General features: G+C 38.0%; 1 protein-coding gene across 27 annotated transcripts in view; it reads right to left on the reverse strand.

The window, feature by feature from the left end:
* Positions 1 to 19729, reverse strand: part of celf2 (cugbp, Elav-like family member 2) — a 120768-nt gene that overhangs the window by 28458 nt on the left and 72581 nt on the right. For 15 of the 27 annotated variants that reach the window (XM_066705078.1, XM_066705081.1, XM_066705082.1 and 12 more), the window contains exons 4-5: positions 10296 to 10344; positions 4103 to 4237 (exon numbers count right to left, since the gene is read on the reverse strand). In XM_066705078.1, coding sequence (XP_066561175.1) covers positions 4103 to 4237; positions 10296 to 10344 — 184 coding nt within the window. Of the gene's footprint in view, positions 1 to 4102; positions 4238 to 4732; positions 4775 to 10295; positions 10345 to 19729 lie in introns of all 27 variants that reach the window. The other 12 variants (XM_066705056.1, XM_066705073.1, XM_066705076.1 and 9 more) reach the window with 1 other exon arrangement.

Below are 19729 nucleotides of genomic sequence, written 5' to 3' on the forward strand. Positions count from 1 at the left end.
CTCTAATTACTCATTCACAGCGCTGACTTGTTAATCTGGCTACTGGTTAACGGTCCAACAAGAACGTGCAAGAGGCGCTCATTTTTCATTGTGTGACACTCAACAGTCTGGGGGGTTAAAATGCTATGGGTTTAGTGTAGTGGTTACACTTGATTGAAACCAGTTTCCAGCAATAAAGTATCATGTCTGATTTACATTTCAGGATTTACATTTATATTCATCTGTTCTCTCTCTATCACTGTGTGTGTGTGTGTGTGTGTGTGTGTGTGTGTGTGTGTGTGTGTGTGTAAACTCAAGGTAATGATTAAAAATGTCTATACAGGTTCTAAAATGGTGTCACTGCATCTAAATTGCCAGAAGAAAAACTTCATCCTGACAGCATGCAGATTTATACATTTTGCCACAAATTACCAAATCCAGGATAGTTTCAGTGTTTTTATAATAAGGTTTCTCATTATGATGTTTTGGGAACAATTCAAATATAACAACTACTACACATTCCCAGATTTCTTTTTCATAGTGCCTTAGCTATTGTGTATTTTACCTATTTCCTGCAACTGATCAGAGAACCTACAAAACAACTTAAATAATATAACATTTTAAAACCCCAGGCTATGCACAGAAATGCCAGCATTTATAATATATATATATATACATACATTTATACATATATATGTATATGTATATATATATATATATATATATATACACATTTATTAATAGATTAGCCAAACTGACATTACTGCTCAGCAAAACATGAAGCAGATTAAACTAATTAGATTATCAAGTCATGACTGTAGTGACATTTTTAACCAATCAGTTACAGAAGAAAGCAGTGTCCAATGACTACTTCGAGAGCTTTAAGCAACCTATGGGATATGCTCACAATACACATTACAGTATAAGAACACCATCCACTTCTAAAGGGAACTTCACCAGGAAAAAACTTTTTTCCACCAATACTGCTTCAGAATGCTGGAATGTGTACTGTAGGCCTGATCTGGATCATTTTATCAGCATATACAGTACAATTTACATCACCCTTAATATAAAAAAATAAATACTATTTTTGAAAAAATGTATTTCTATGATGGGACTACTGAGAAGCATTTTGGAAAAACAAGCAAACAAACATTAAACAAACCAAACCAGCATGTCTGATATGTAGCTTAGCCAGAGGCTTAATCAGGGTGGTTTGGAAGAACATCAACCCTATTTGAACTTGGGCTAACTCTGAAATTGATGAAAACTTTATAAGTGTTTTGATATTCTCTTGACTGCAAATATTGGAAATGGTTTCTCTGTCAAGAACTGCTGAGCCGTTGTCTGCTTATGAGAAACCCGAGTTTAAGGTCAATGTTCAAGAAGACTGCACAAAAAGGAATTGCTAAATATATTTATGACATATTTTACTTTTTCCTTTCTTTTGTGAAACTGTACAAGTCTATAGACAATTCAGAGAATGATTAGAGCCAATTGGACAATTCCCTCTAGATTAGAGGTTTGCAGTCATTCACTACACGTTTTGGCTGAGCAGATGATGTTCCTTCAGAACTGTGAGCTATATCAAAAACTAGCCATAAAGCCTTTTTGCGCAAAGCTCAAGCAATCACAACACCGTGGTCTCGGTTAAAATGTGTGAATAAAGGGAGAGATCAGAGGGCCCAAATATCCGATATCCCACCTTCATGTGCAATAATGACTCTTCTGGGGTTGTGGTCTATAAGAGGAATGTATCTATTCCAAATAAATCGATAATATAAAAGAAAAGTGCAGGCTTATGAAATTCCATCAGCATTGATACCCTAACTTTTCTTTCATATTATGGTGATAGATGTAGCAAGGAATTATATATATATATATATATATATATATATATATATACACACACACACATTCACTTTAAAAAAATATTAATTATATATATATTATCTGGAAGAACGGGCACATTAAACATGTTTATTACACTTGAACATGGACTATATCTCTACCCACCCCCAAAGATTAAATATGAAATTTCAATCTAGTTATTCCATTAATTTAATAAAAAAGAATAACTTGACAACTTTGCTTAAAATGGTTTATATTTGGAAGGTTTGCTGGGTATACAATATATCCTGCAGATACACACAGGAATGAAACCCTGTATTCAGTCGTCACTTGACTGTAGAATAGTCCTTAAAAGAAAGTAGGGTAAGTCCCCAGGCTCAGTGGATACACATGTGGTATGATCCATATTTTATTAATAGCAGAATTGCTATCCAGTGGATTGATTGATATTGCATTTCAATACTAGGCAGTGAAGTGTGTATGTCCTAGGAGAGGCTATGTGAACAGGAGTCCTCCTCCTCCCTCCCCGCCCCCATTTCCAATACTATAATTATTAAGGAGAAAAATAAAGGGGGTGGCGGGGTTAGCTCAAAAAAGTATCACAAAGACTGGAGGGAAATGAAAGGGCCAGGTAAAAGTGTGCATCAGACGCAGGTGAGCAGGTGAGACTGGTTAGATACACTTATAGACATCTTAATTATACACGTGTAAAGATGAGACATGACACAAAACGACAGCGACACCAACTGTAGAGCACTAATAACGGTCCTAATAAAGAGCACAAAGCCCAAGTCTGACCATACAGACAAGCAAGTTTTGCGTCTTTGCCCTTTTGGTTTTTCAAATGGACGTCTTTTCAATACCAGGGGGGACATGCGCCACAGGGGTCAATTTCTCTTGTTTTTCTGTACAGCTGTATCCCTGCGCTTCCTCGGCACAGATAAATAGCGGGAGTGTGAAAGGTTTCTGAAAAGTAATTTCCTCCCTCTGACAGAATCACTGGGAGGCACGTAGCACTATGAGAGAGAGGCATTTCTGAACACTTCTCTAATACCCGTCATCTCAATGGAAAGGATATCAAAAGTCAGGTGTTGCCATGGCGCTGGGACTTTTCTAAAGAGTAGCTTGAACATCTGATAACAGGTGTGGTAATGTAGAAATGAACAGATTCTCTTTTGGGCAAATCTGCTATTAAGTCAGTGCTTCATTCATTTCTACGAATTCAGTTTTTATGGAGACCTCGATTCAGGATAAGTTCTTTGTGTAGTCAGTCATTGTATATCGTTTTTAGTTATTTGTAGTCAGCAAATGTTTTGCAGAATGTCTTGAGATTTGAGCGGAATGCGGCAACTTTTGAGTGAAATGATTCTATAGAGAAAACATGTCACCAGGTAAATGGGACAAGGTGTCCTATTTATATCCGACTTTGAATGGATACATTAAAACCCACGGGAAGTCGGACATGATTGTGACGATCAAATTGATACCTAGTTGGGTAATTACTTTTAAAAAGGGTGAAAAATTAAAAAAGAAAATGAAAAACAGCATGTGCAAATGAGGACTAGATAACCACAGATAACACTCAGAACTGTTTCAGCCAGTGGTTGTATGGGACAGTCACATCTTTATATACATCGTATTTTATATATATATATATATATATAAAGTTAATTAGCCATAAAGCCTTTGATAGATGATTAAATCATTGTAATAAAAGGCTCAAATGAAATCCCAAGCTATGTTAGTCTATAGAGGAGGTGGTAATGAAGGGAGCCAATAAACTGTCTGCATTACAGCAAATACATTTCACTACCAGCAGTTACTCATATTTAAACAGATGTGAAATACCTTCTAAATGGATTGTAATTTCATGAGGACTATTTTAGTGCACAGGGTCAGATAAAAGCTGCTGTACGAGTTCATTCCCTGCAGTCCTGAAGATGGTATGAACAGCTATTTGTTTCCCCTTTATGGGCAATCGTCTCAAATGAAAGGCAGCACAACTGACGCCCCATGTAGAGGCCAAGTGCTGTTCAGATCGGAAGAACTGAATCCTGAACACATGCAGAACATTTTATGAGGAACACATCTCTTTGCTTACCCTTCCCAGGGCTTATTTATTTATCCATCTATTAACTGATTTTATTTGTATTCAAATAACTAATCTTCTGACAAAAAGGGGAAAGCTTTAATGCCTTACACAATGTTGTAGTGAAGTTCAGTGTGTGGAGAGAGAGAGAGAGAGAGAGAAAGATAGAGACTGTGCACTCACCTCTACTAAGTCCATCAGGTCCACGTAGAATTCTGCATTCTTCAATTTGACCGAATGGGGAAAACATCACCCTGATATCATTCTCATTACATTTCTTTGAAACCATTCCTATGAACAATTTTCTGTCTTCCACGGCTAGAAGATAAAAAATAATGAATGAGTAAAAGGCCATTTCATCTGCTCACTGTGATCAATGCCTCATTACCACATCAAGCAGGCTTCTCGGCACATCATAGCAGCGCCCCCTGCAGAACGCAGGAATGCCTTCAGGCCAGCGTTTTCACTTAGGAATCTTTCCTAATTTCCCTTCAGCCAAGAATGCCGCTGAATCTTAAAGCGACTGTCTTCAGATGTGGACTTTCAAAGCTCTGTCTTGTCATCTTACATCTAAACATACATTTTGTACATCTACCCTGGTTTGAATTTTTGGTGTGGAACTAAAGGCACTTTTGAGGGCAACAGAAGATCCTCCAATGATAGTTAAACACCAGAGTGTGCAAATTTGCTTGCAGTACAAATTCAAATATAAACAGTCAGCCTTAATGTTATTTTTGTGTTATTTTACTTGGTTAGTATGTTGTATATGAAACTCAAAGGAAGTTTGTTGAGGACTGTAAACATTAAACACACCTTCACATAAAGTGGAATCCACACCATCTCTGCTAACCCACACTGCGAAATTTAAACACAAAATCCATTTTTAAACTTCATACCTTCTTTAGCAATGGCTAGTGCCAAAACAAATTCTGTAATTTAATTGTATTTGCAAGTTTCTTTGTTCTGTATTTGATACATTTCATGCAAGTGGGTTCAATGGATATATACACTCACCTAAAGGATTATTAGGAACACCATAATAATACTGTGTTTGACCCCCTTTCGCCTTCAGAACTGCCTTAATTCTACGTGGCATTGATTCAACAAGGTGCTGAAAGCATTCTTTAGAAATGTTGGCCCATATTGATAGGGTAGCATCTTGCAGTTGATGGAGATTTGTGGGATGCACATCCAGGGCACGAAGCTCCCGTTCCACCACATCCCAAAGATGCTCTATTGGGTTGAGATCTGGTGACTGTGGGGGCCAGTTTAGTACAGTGAACTCATTGTCATGTTCAAGAAACCAATTTGAAATGATTCGACCTTTGTGACATGGTGCATTATCCTGCTGGAAGTAGCCATCAGAGGATGGGTACATGGTGGTCATAAAGGGATGGACAAGGTCAGAAACAATGCTCAGGTAGGCCGTTGCATTTAAACGATGCCCAATTGGCACTAAGGGGCCTAAAGTGTGCCAAGAAAACATCCCCCACACCATTACACCACCACCACCAGCCTGCACAGTGGTAACAAGGCATGATGGATCCATGTTCTCATTCTGTTTACGCCAAATTCTGACTCTACCATCTGAATGTCTCAACAGAAATCGAGACTCATCAGACCAGGCAACATTTTTCCAGTCTTCAACTGTCCAATTTTGGTGAGCTTGTGCAAATTGTAGCCTCTTTTTCCTATTTGTAGTGGAGATGAGTGGTACCCGGTGGGGTCTTCTGCTGTTGTAGCCCATCTGCCTCAAGGTTGTACGTGTTGTGGCTTCACAAATGCTTTGCTGCATACCTCGGTTGTAACGAGTGGTTATTTCAGTCAAAGTTGCTCTTCTATCAGCTTGAATCAGTCGGCCCATTCTCCTCTGACCTCTAGCATCAACAAGGCATTTTCACCCACAGGACTGCAGCATACTGGATGTTTTTCCCTTTTCACACCATTCTTTGTAAACCCTAGAAATGGTTGTGCGTGAAAATCCCAGTAACTGAGCAGATTGTGAAATACTCAGACCGGCCCGTCTGGCACCAACAACCATGCCACGCTCAAAATTGCTTAAATCACCTTTCTTTCCCATTCAGACATTCAGTTTGGAGTTCAGGAGATTGTCTTGACCAGGACCACACCCCTAAATGCATTGAAGCAACTGCCATGTGATTGGTTGGTTAGATAATTGCATTAATGAGAAATTGAACAGGTGTTCCTAATAATCCTTTAGGTGAGTGTATATCAAACATGAAGTGTAAAGGAAGAAATTAGTAAATGAATGCCCATCGCCCATTTTATTTAATGAACTAGTTTTGAGGTTTGCAGTTACACACACACACACACACACACATCTTTAAATATGTAGTTTAACAAATACTCAAGTACAAAACAAACTAAAAAAGTAAATAAAATCCAGAATGCTGTAGACTAGAACTATATCTCTGATAATAGCAATTACACTTCCATTGACTGGCATGGTAAATACATACTGTGTGCTTTATACTGCCCACGCTCCACACATGATGATTAAAGTGTAAGATCTGCAGCAACAGTGCCAAGAGGGAGTCAAATCATAGTTTCTGCTACATCTTTAATCCTTTCAATTCGAATGCCTTGGAGCTAATAAAAAGAGTGCCGTGTAGTCCAGGCAGCCCCAACATAAGAATGTAGCCAATTAAAATGTCTTGAGGGAGGAAATCCTTTATATTTCGGCAGGTTTTGTAGGTCCTCTCTTCTATTGTGTGTCTTTTTAGTTGTGTTCCGACGCATTTTCTTAATTGGTTTCCATTGGATCAATCGCAAATGCAACCTCAACGGCGCTTTTCCTCACCAGCAAGAAAACGTACTGACAGCAAAACTAATTTTCTAGGGATTTAAGTGCTTAATAAAGTGTTGCTGCAGTGCTGTGCATGTGTGCCCTCAACACATTCAATGTAATGCTAATCCAATTCATTGTTAATGAGAAGACTGACAGACTTTACCGTGAGGCTAAAAGAAGATAAGAAGTCAGTTTCACTCTGGGAAATGAATAGCACAGTTGTTTATTTTGTTGTGTAAATTATTTGTGCATTTTAAATAATCACCAGGATATGCACGAGATAAGTGTTTTAATAGCTGATCCGCTTAGAAATAGATCACCCTTGAGAAAGCTTAAAGAATTTCTGTTATTAATTTACACAGCACAGAAATTAAGAGCAAGCTGCACAGTCTTCAAATATGCATCTATTAAGATATAAAACTGTGCATATCGGTTGGACTATTTTTCTGGGGCTTCTGACAGATCAAAAAAGCACCTTCATGTTCCCATGCCTTTGCACGCAATACATCAGTTATCAGCGTGCATTGATTTGCATTGCTAAGAGATTAGATATTTTCAACACCGAAATACATATTCCCATTAGACCTAATAAGTATTTTTCTTTTTCCATAATAAGATAAAATGCATCAAACTTTTCCACTACTGCACAAGCTTAAACTTACACATTAGAATTCATGAATTCAGTTCTAACACTGATAATGCACACACAGTACACTTTATTAATGCGTCTACGTCTCTATACAGTAGGTGGCTAGATAGGGTTTAGCATTTTAACATGGTTATGGAAATATGTCCCTTTTTGTTTTAGAGGAAAATGCCGGTTTACCTCGGTTCCACATAACAGTTATATTGGTGTAGTATTTAGTCAGTCAGCTCTAATGATGGCCTCGGAGACAAAGGTACAAAGAGGAAACTTTGCAGCCCCACACAAGTGTCTATTCCAAACAAATACTTTTTATTAAACCAACACGCTGCAAATATTCTTATAGTTCTTAGGGGTTTTTGTGGACTAGATTTGCAATATAATATCCTTCCTTATTTAAGGTCTGCGTCTTAGTCTGGTATCCCCTCCCAAATACACACTGGTTGGTGAATAGTTTACAGTACCTCTGCCAAACCACGCAGATTACAACCATGGCCGGGAGATCACACCACAAAAGTGAAATCCCCAATTGGTCAAATTATGCCCTTTAAGCAGAAAATAAGTTATCAACTGCTGAAACTTCCTGTACCCTCATGGCGTTTGCTGAAATAACACTAGGCTTTGCACACGTGTGGGATTATCTGAACCTCTGAACACATTCATTGCCTACATTTTTATACATTACGGTCTTGGCAAATTAGCCTGATGCCCACCAGGCCTGCACTGTAGTTTCTTAAGGTATTAAAGTGAAGCCGGAGGAAGAGGCAACTCATTCATCCAGTTTCCTACATCTAGTTTACATACATGTTAAAAACATGTTTTTATTTCCAGTTTGAAAATCCTCAATTCACGCAATTTATTAGCGCTACGGAAAGGCTTAACAGATAGCTTAGCATTACAAACCGCCCCTTTCCAGCTGAATGGATGGAACGGTACTTAGGAGATATTTTTCTTGTTTTATTGACAGTTCAGATGGTTAATTTAAGAGCATTAGTGGTTACCAATGCTTTGTTCAAGAATTGGTTTCCAATGCTAATTGTAATCTGGTAACACTCTAGTGTACAATCTGTCAAAGTCACACCTGTATCCAAAGCTGCCTGAATTAATTAACAGGTTTCCTATGTGTTAATGCTAACATATGGCACTTAATTATAGCTTGAAAATTCTACAGGATTCTCATTTAGATGTTCAAATTTACATTAACAAAAAAAAGCTTTAGCCGTCAGCCATAGGCTTACAGGAAGACAAATGCTCTGTGCTTGGTGAGCTGCAGAAAATATTCAAAATGGTTAACAGTGTGGCTAAATGTTCATAGATCTTGTGCTGATCTAATTCTTGAGCGGTTCAAAATAAAGCTGTGAGGTGTTTCAGTTTCTTCACAATACATCACATTTTGTGTAGGCTGCTTTAAAGTGAAATCTACTGGCTGTCAAAAGCCGGTACAATTTGCCATCACATAAGCCAGCACTGTCAGTCCTCCTGTTAGATAAAACAAACTGGTATCTTCTGTTCAGTGCAAAATGAAAATCCATCCTAATTACTTGTCATTTTAAGAAAATCTCACGTTGTAAAAAAAGAAAAATTGAATTGTTAATAATGTTGCCAATTACTTAAATTGCAGTTGAATCAGTTGCCGCACGGTCCAATATAAATGAATGGATAAACCACTGCAGTAATAGGTCCTTAACTATAAAGACCAGAAAATGCTGTAAACCAATAATATCATTACTGCTTTTGCTCTTCATAGCATTGCATTTAGCTTTATGAGCAATGGAGTCTGGAGTCGCCATGCCTGACATGTTTCTTTCGTTATAGGCTGTTCAATTGATCTTCTTGGACTATTCTCTACTTGCTTAGCACATTATTTGAATGATTGGCTTTAATTCCCTCAAATTAAAAATACATTACAAAAGAAAAGAGATTAAGGTATAGAGAGCAGCACACAGAAACATTTAGAAAATTCATATATTCTGAAGGTGACTTTTTGCGATCAAAAACAGATAATTTCTGCAAGAACCTTAGTTAAGACTTGTAGCACCAGCTCGTGTGTGTGTTTATTAAAATGCTTATAGGGATGTTCTAAATAATAATAAAATAAAACGTTGTGATCATTTGACAAGCCACTGACACAGCACTAAAAATCATTTTTTGAAGTCTGAATCGCACTGTCCAACAACAGAAGGAAAGCTGAGAAACGGATCTTCCTTGGTGAGCTGACGCACTCGAAAACCCAATGGATTTCGGTGACGAGCACCTTTGCTTGAAGTCTTTATTGAAAGTATTGTATTATCACTTTTACATATAAAAGTAATTATTACTTGGATAAATCATCGAGGCATGTAGCTGACTTGACCTTAATCCTACACTCCAGCAAAAGGTTACTATGTGGGTGACTACAGGTTGAAGTTGAGTTATACATCCAGTCCTACAACTACAAGACTTTGTAGATGTAAAATGATGTGTTGCATCAATATTAACAACAGATATACAGAAGCAGAAAAATGCATTTCATACAAAATTAACCAATATTGTTATACTGGAATATCTGTATTTTATTTTAACCAGATTGTGGAGTAACAATTAAACCAAGGACCCCCTGAAGACTGTCTAATAAGGGTTTCTCATCAGTCACATTAATCGAATGAAAGCTGGTGCTTGCTTGTATTTTGAATTAATGTGAAGCTGTGCTTCTACGGTTAAAGCTTGCTGCATCCATTGACTTTTGGGGGGCTTCACATTCTCCATTGAGGGAAAGGGCTTAGTGGTGGCTGTTCATGGCAGACACACAGCTAATATGAACTTTCACTGACCCAACAAACTCCTTAATAATGCATGACTTGTAAACACTCCATGGCTAATCTCCTTCAAATGACATCATCCTCAGCTTTCCAAAGCAATGTAGCTGCAGCCCACTGGGCACTTACCATTTGATTTTTCACTGTCTGCAGGCTTCATTTGAATAGGATGATGCATCTAGAAAACAAAACGGAACAGCAGGCTTTAAAACTTCACTATTTATTCTGCTTTTATTGCTTTGATTTTATTTAGTCTAAGGCATGATTTCACAAAATGCAGTCATGTTGCTTCAGAGTAAAATGTTCTCACAGACAGAAGCTTTATATTATATTTAATTATTCAAGTGCACGGTCAGAATTTTAAATACATACATATATATATATACATATATACATATATATATATATATATATATATATATATATATATATATACGTGTATATATATATATATATATATATATATATATATATATATATATATATATATATATATATATATATATATACGTAGATATATATGTATATATATATATATGTATTTTAAAATAAGCACTATCCTAAGCCTGATTCTTGTACCACACACACAAAAACAAAAAAAACCTGAGAGAATGACAAAAGTTTTTTTGCGCAAGACTCCATAAAGCCAGTCACCTACAACCTAAAACAAGTTTCCAGAATCACTGGTTCATATCTCATTAGCAGACCACACCTCAGAGCCCCAGAGACTTTAGCCATGCAGGTCTATTCCAAGATACCATTACATATTTACAGCAGGGTAAATTAATTGGTAATAGAAAGGCTCAATGAACAGAGACTCACACCAGGCTCCACGTGACATCATACTCGCTGCCATAATTCACAGTCTCTTTGATTCCTTTTGATTCATTCCACATCGCATGCCTTCAGGTGCAATTCTCATTAAATTGTACCATTATCACAGACGTATCCATACAAACGCACATGCACACGCACGCGCACACGTGGCTTCTACAGAGCATGTCAAACACTACACTAACAACAAAATAAAATAATCATAAAGGGTTATTTTTATTTAAGTGTGTTATGTAAATGTGTAAGTCTATAAATGATCAGATTACAAAGGAGCAGAAGGTGATGAAGAAGAGGAGTATTAATCATGGAATGGATACGACATTCCTATAAATAATGCAACATTTGATATTTTCTGTCCAACGTATGTTGTTCAGCAATGTGAGAAAGAACATGAACCAGGAAACATAATTAAGGTGGTTCTCTCTCCTCCAGAGAGACTCAAAGGCTGCACTTTTAATACACAAACACTCATCAAGCGCAGTCCAGACTATCCCTGCAAAGGTTTATGGAGATCGAACCCACTAAAAGGATATGATGCAGATGCTGAAAGAGGCACTCCGCAATCTGTGACGATCAGAATTTAAACACTACTCCACTAGAGACGGCTAAGATAAACCTTTTTCAGAGATCACGAATGAACTGCAGGACGCAACTGAAACCAACTTGTCAGATTTATTTAGAAGATTTACCTCAAATCACATGGATTTAAAGGATGAAAAGTCAAACTACACATTGGGTTGATGACTACAAAGTGGGCAAATGTACTCCATTAGATAAAGACACAGAGAAAAAAATAAATGCATTAAAAACTGTTACAATCAAGAAAAAAGACAAAAGGATGTCAAATATGAAAATGGAGCATAACAGAATGTGATTAATATTCTTTACAAAAACGACATGACCTTATGACGTTACTCCAATCTGAGTTCACGCCGTTGATGCACATGAATAGGTTTACCGCAAAACGTCTGTGCAGAATCTGGGGAAAGACTGTGTCGTGAACAAAAGCCTTTACTTTCCGTTTCCAAATTGACCTCAGGTGACAGCATGCCCTGTGCCCAGCTTGTGCAGAAGCAAATTTCTCCTGTTCTAGTTAGCAGGCCACACAGACAATTGCCCAAGCAACAGCAAATGCCTTGTCCTGCATTATCTTGTTCAGTTCCTACTTCCTTTGTGTCATTTTCCTATCTAGTAACCCTAACTTGCAAACTTAAGGCATGGTGGCTTTGGAGAGCCCTGTTGATGGCCATTGTCTGCACAGTGGTTACTGCTGTACGTCACATGTCACTCAGTAAAGCCCTTCTTGAAGTCTGCGGCATCTGTGGTTTTCCCCCCATCCTCCAACCTTCTGTTACCCGTTAGGCACACCAGCTGTATTTAAACCATCTCCAAGGAACACGTGATACAGGACCACCTGACTCACACAGACATGCTTGAGAGACGCCAGGTTTGGTGCCAGGTTTTAATTGTTGGTTTGGTTTGTGAAAACAAAACCAGTATACTAAATCAGGAAACAAAAAATAAAAAGTGAAGCTGAATAAGAGCATACTACGGTCTGTTGTGATAAAGCATCGCCCTTGATTAGCACTGACCGAGATCAAAAGTGTATTCTGATTGATCGATTTCGTTTCCAATCACAGCCTAGGGCTAGGGCTAAGTCTTAGAACGGCATTTAAAAAAAACTAAGAACAATTACGAATCCATTCCAGTAAAATCCCATTACACAGTGGTAGATGCACCTTTCCTCAGCCTTACTAAGCTGCTGCAAGGATGAGCTAACATTCAGACGCATCACTGTGAAGAGAAAGTGAAGTGAAGTGAAATGCTACCTGGGAATAACAGTCTGTCTTCCCAATCAAGTCATCATGGCTGTCAAATCACATTAATTGCTTGCCACAAAGTATCCTGCAGCTCAATATGAATCTGGATAGAATAGGTAAAATATGCCAAATATATTGATTGATTACTATAAAAGCTCTTCACACCTTCATTTGAATGGATTTTTGGCTGTCAAATATAGTCCAACTCCAAATGGGGATTTTGTTTTTTTAACAGGACACTGCTACAAGACTTTGCATGAAGATCATTTGCTGCTACTTTCAATACTGTGAGAGCTAAAATGAGCACAGGCTATTTTGTTGTAAGCACATATAAAGTCCTCAGCTAACCCTATAAGAAGTACGTCTGTATAATCCTGAGTCACTCAAACACAGGCCTGACACCTTTTCCCGCGCAGGTTATTGCTCACTGGTACCACCCACTTCTTTCCCAACAAGAGCTATAAAACCAAGAGGCTAAATCCCAGCTCTCCTGTGGATTTTCTCTCACTTGAGATAAGCGGCTGTTATGTTCAATAAAACACATTCCAGATGTCCAATGAGCTACAAGTACCACAGTGATGTAATGAGTGGAAACGCAAGCAGAAAATACTAACTAGCAAACTACTAGTTCAATTGCACTGATGTTACACATTCTTTCTTCAAGCTCCTGCCTCCAAAGCCCCCAAAACCTGAAACTGTCCCCACACTCAAAATCAAACACTTTCATAGAAGAAACCGTTTTCATCATTATCCCTGAATAAGAACCAGGTCAACAAATGCAATAATACTGTCTTGATTGGACAAGAATTTCATTGCGTAGTACAATGAATAGTGATAACTACTACTGGTGTAAATATTGTGTTAGTTATTTTATGATATTTTTTTCTGGTGATGGTGAACATTACAGAGGCAAGCCAAAGTCAACTTTGCCTTTCCAGCTTCTTCACTGATTACACTGATTAAATCTGATCTGTGCCTAAGTACTTTTATGCAAGAAGAATAGCTATAATCCTCAGAATCTATTCCAGTATCAATCATCTATATAGAAGTTTGGAATTCAATGAGACACACAAGTTAAAAAAAAAAAATCAGTTTCTCCGATCTGACATCACACAAAAAAGTGCCAATTTAAGGCATCGGCTCTGCTGTGATACTTTAAGTAACCAGACTTAATTCGAGGCTCTGCAAAAGGATAACGGCAAGCCCTCTAGTTAGGAAAATGCAAAGGCTTTGATCTTCTCGGAGAAGATCTCCACAAAAAAACAAGATTCATTCTTTCGTGAAGTTTTTGACAGCCTGGGGCTAACTTTCAAGGAATGTAAAGTAATATATCCCATTGCTTTCTGGTTTAAATAGTACTTTTTAATTCTTGTCCAGCAGAAGCTTTCGGCCTAAACTTCTACTGCACATTGTAATACCCTTAAAAAAAAATTAAAGTCTGCTACCGATCCCATAGTAATTTTACTAATTGCGGTTTATTCATTTACTTGGTCTCCAATATGTCAACCTTCATGAAAAATTGATGATGTCAATTGTCTCTGAATGACAGCCACATAAATAATGTAATGCATTATTTATGTGACTGTAAATGCAAGGCACCTCATGTTAGTGGGAAGAAAAATCCATCCCTGTGATTCAGTTGATACTTATTTTCTTATTTGTTTTGTTTAAATATCCATATTGCTGTATGCACATTAAATCTGGGTACAATACAAAGGAATTCGCACTCTCAGAATTGGGTATTTCATTTGTGGAAATTCAGTTGTTAGGGAGAGGTGCTGTGCTGCACAGTGTGAGTGTGAGGTCAGCAATGTGAAGTGGAGTAGTTCTGGAAGTGCAAACTAGCCAAAAGATTGTTCTTACAGAAGAATCAAAAAGGTGTCATCTTTTAAGCAAAACACATTTTCTGAAATGTTACATTCCATCCTCCACCTTTAGAATCATGTCATGGTTTGGACCCGGATAATTAAGAGGACAATCTCAGCACTGATAGGCTAGTGTGACTGTTTATGCTGAATAAACTACACTGTCCTGATGCAGTAAATAATAGGCTATCTTCTGTATGAGGGATATGTTGTCTATTGGGAATGGTTTATCTTTTTGTCTAATAATCATTGGCTGTCATCCCATACAATAATCTAGAGTCTCCCTTTTACAAGCAATGAACTTCAGCTAATAAAACACCACCAAGTTCACCGGTATGGCTTATGGTAGCCTAATATAGTGAATCATCCCAGGAAATTTCCTTTCCGAGGGCTGAGGAGCCATACGGGTTAAAGCAGGACAGGCTGTGAACCTGAAATGCACAAGAGATTTAAAACCCTTGATCACTGCTGTAAATCTCACACCTTTTATTCTTGCTTAAATGGGACCCCACCCCCCTTCCTCATATTTCCAGGTGAAATAAATTAAATGTATTATATACTGTTACAAATGAACACTTAAGACAGGTGAGTGAGAGAAATTAGGGGCCTGTTCTCTTTTCAGTTGGTTAATTACACCCGAGTTCGGTAATTATTAAGAGCTCATCCTAACCAGATTCATCATCATGATAATACAAAAACAACTATTTTAACATCTTGTTGTTGATTTTCTGTCCGTGACCTTTGAAAGCAGCTTGGGGGGGGGACGCTCTGAGAGAAAACATCTTCAATAAAGACCAGGCTTTTCCAGTCAAGTTTCATATAATCTTGGGATATGAGGGATTTATTTAAATCCCTCTGCCACCCTTGACATTTTAATGCTTTATGGGTAAACCTCGATATTAGATAGCCTGCTAAAACAGACCAGAGTGTGGCGATATTTTCCAATTCGATTTTACTCGCCGCAGAGTATAAATTCCAGAAATCATTTCTTCCCTTTTTTGTGCTTCCTGTGACCAAAGCTTCAGTGGAAGATCTTCACATCACTAGCTGAATGCCAAAGAGCTTTGAGATTTGTAGCAACCCGGAGATATAGCTAGTTTGTTTGATGTTGCCACTGCTCTTGTTTCAGAGTTAAATACACTGCTAGTAATGTATATATTTGTTTCCTTGATTCTGGAGAGAATGTGCTAAAGTTTTACAGCAGTGGAGATATGCATATCAATCCTGCACTTTACCTACTTTTAAAAATACAGCAAGAAAAACATGTAAGGACTTCCCTGTAATTGCAATTAAAACTGATTATGCAGGTAGATGTGATAAGCTGAGGTGACTAACTTAGTGATGGAGAATATGATGCACCCAATTAATCTTTTACAAATCATGTTAAATACATGAAACACCCTGTTTTACTAGTTTTACTGTTTTACGTCAATTGCATTTTAAAGTCAGTTTGCTATAGCATTTGTGCTTCATTCCTGCAATTACACACTTAATTAAACTGATGTATATAACAAGGACTCTAATGATATTGCTCTGGGGTTTGCTTTACCAGGCTTTAATACAAAAGCAGGCTGAGGCAATATTTACAGTGGACTTAAATGTGTAAAACCTGTACAGAGAATATTGTCTCAAGACAACTGTAGGAAATGTAGCCAGAATGAGTTGCTATCCTATTTTTAAACCTGCAAGCCTTACCATCTACCATGTAGACTAAAACAAATAATGTATGATATTCAAAAATAAGTCTAAACTATCTTCTTCGGTGATGCATACATGCACTCCATTGTCCTGGTTTATGTGACCGGTCACCTGTAATTGTACCTCAGGCTGGAGCTGCCCATTTACAATGTTCATTATTTTTGTGATGCATCGGGGAGAAAAAATTAAATAAAAAAGGTTATGTAACAATCGTCGCTATAAACAATGCTTGACTCTATAATGGCCAATAATTTACTTCCTTATATTTGATAGCCAGCAGCAATTGAAATCTATTAAAGTTGAGGAATTTAAAGGGTTTTGCAAAAATCTTGCAATACAGAGCAGCACAGAGGAAAAGCATCGTCTGTGACGTGGTTTTCAGTGTTCACATTCGAAAATAAGTAATTCATCCGATGTTGTCGCATTAGAGCTGTCAGACTGCATTATTGCAGGGGCTGTGCTCCCCAAGACTGCTGTCAGTCAGACATCGCATGCTGCAGACCTTCATGTGATGGAAACAAATGTATCTAGGTGCCTCTTGAGCAACTGAGAGAGATGTTACAGAGCAGCCCAGAGGACAAGAAGCTCCCCACGGGGGCATCCCGCTATTGCTCTTAAAGTAAATGCATCAATTTGTTTTCTATCTTGCCCACCACGAGCTCGGCTAATTTACGAATTTGCTAACGTGGCTCAGTGGGAAGACAGGTGTGTGTGCTAGTATAGAAGCATGAAGTTTTAATTAACGTTCTTGTTACAATGTTCCCAATTCGCACACGCTACTCCACTGCTCCGCTCCCTCCACTGGCTCCCGATACCGGCACGCATTCAGATCAAGACATTGACCCTCACCTACCGCTGTCTCGACCACACTGCACCAAGTTACCTTCAGTCCCTCGTCTCCCCATACATCCCCTCCAGACCAGTGCGCTCTTCCGATGCCAGAAGACTAACTCTGCCTCCTCTCCACTCTCCTTCCTCCAGAGCCGCTCCTTCTCATCCCTGACCCCTAAGTGGTGGAACGACCTGCCCACCGAAGTCAGGACAGCAGAGTCCTTGACCTCCTTCTGGCACTTACTCAAAACACATCTTTTCAGACAGTACTTGTAATTTAGTCATTTACTCTACTGTAAAAAACACTTATACAAGGTTTTATCATACCACTTGCCTAGCGTTACTAGTACTCGTATTATTTTGATTTCTCTTATGCTCGCTTTCCCTTGGCCCTGACTGTGACCTAACATCGTATCTGTACTCAGCTTTTACAATCCAGTATGTAAGACCTCATATATTGTATAAACTTGTGTAAACTGGAATTTGTAAAATGTATTATGCTTTGAATTGCATTGGATTATGTAAATTGGAATTTGTAATGTTTTATGCCTTGAACTGCACTGTACGTTTGCACTTCGTATTAAGCTTATAGTTTGTAAGTCTCCCTGGATAAGGGCGTCTGCTAATAAATAAATAATAATAAACATTGTAAAAACTGGCCATCGGCTTTACAGAGACTAGCATTAATTGTGGATCAGTTGCTGACTAATCATGTCTCTGGACTATTCTCACATTTCACAAAATAAACAAAGAAAAAGAACCAAGAGCCTTGGGAGAAATGCAATATCAAAGTTATATCTTTTTCAATTATTTTACTGCTGAAGCTGGGCTCACAGCTGGAAATCGCTTTAAAAGACATGTCCAGGATCAGTTTCCCTTCTCAAATCAAATGGCACACAGGATGGCAGCAGGTCTGCGGACAATTAACGGCCAAAGGAGGTAATTCATAGATGTGTCAAACACTAATGAAAGTTACATTTACTGGAAAATTCTTTAAATCAACCTTAGCTTGTCGGATGGTGGGTTACACTTTGGTTAATCACACAGATATCTAATGTACTTCATTTTATGCAGCACTAATTCATGAAGTATTAACAAGAATGAAGACAAACCTCAAAATTTACACTGAACTATAAGACCTGAGCCGTGAAAAACTACACTCAGGGCTCAGTGTTGTAATGTGTTTGGTGCAGGTGGTTTGGATAACATTGATCTATATTGGAGAAAACTGGCAGAAACCATATAAAAGTGCCTAAACTGTGCATGTTTTTTGTTTGAGTTTTAAGTTCTTTAATTCAATCCAAATACAAACACAGGGAATTAATGCTACAGCTCTGAACTACTCAATGCTGAACTTCTTTTTGGGGTTAAACCTGTTTTAATATCTTCACACACACTCTTGCTCAAAACACCAGTAAAATATCTCATTGGTCCCTTTACAAGAAAGATTTAGCTTAATAATATGGTGGTTTTGCCCTGCTCTTTATTATATGCCTTTAAGCTATTTCTTATAACCAAGCTCACTGGACTCAGAAGTCCCCAATAGTTTATCAAAGCCAATGCCACGTTATTTTTTGACATGCCTGTTTAATAGGGAAGTACAGTGTAAAGATGACTGTTGGATATCTTAAGCAGGCCAGAATAATGTGGAATCTCTTGATCTTACTATTTTTCTTTTTTTAGAGATTAAGCACTTCCCCCCTCCTTTTCATTATAAACCATTCTTGCCAACTCTTTACTGCTGCACTGTCACAGACTGTAGAAGATCACTTACACCCTCAAACAGAATTATCTGCCCTGCTTTTCTTTCCCTGTATTGTGTGACCTACCTTACCAAGCATTTTCTTTCGTTTTTTAACGTTTGTATGCTCATTCAGGCGTCACAGGCTAGATATGATATGTTAACATTTGTTGCTAGAGTCAAGAACAATTCTGAGCCAGTGTCGGAGCCTGATTTAAACAAAACTAACACTACCGATAGGGACATTACCAAGGGATAGCTTACCAGGTATACTCAAGCAATAAAACAAGCATGTTGGCATCTTTTTATCGAAGTTTATGTTAGACAAGCTGAACTGTAAACAGAAACTTGATTGATCTTACTAGCAAGGTATAACTATTGAGAATGAAAGGTGGATGCTTTTTGGGGGGAGATATTTTACATGGGAACTGGAAGGCTTCAAACGACATTTTATGTTTCCATCGCTGGCAAGCAGGCTCAAACAGAATTTTTCATGTCACATTTCCATGGTTAGGTGCTGAGAAGCACACTCTGGGTTTCCATAGCAATTGCTTTAACCAAACAAGAACCACCTACTCTTTGGGAGCAATGGCAGCCTGTCTGAGGGTTCTTATCTTAGACTTATTACTTGCCAGTGTTGCCCTGAGGTACTTCTGAAACCATGAGCTCCCAATTCTAAAGCATCTGTGCTAAAACACTGAGCCATTAGTTTAATAGGAGGATTTTACTCGCTTAAAAAATGCTGGACCCCGAGGGTGGTGCAGACATGTAAGG

Source organism: Amia ocellicauda, chromosome 5 (genome assembly GCF_036373705.1).
Source record: "Amia ocellicauda isolate fAmiCal2 chromosome 5, fAmiCal2.hap1, whole genome shotgun sequence".
Taxonomy (NCBI): domain Eukaryota; kingdom Metazoa; phylum Chordata; class Actinopteri; order Amiiformes; family Amiidae; genus Amia; species Amia ocellicauda.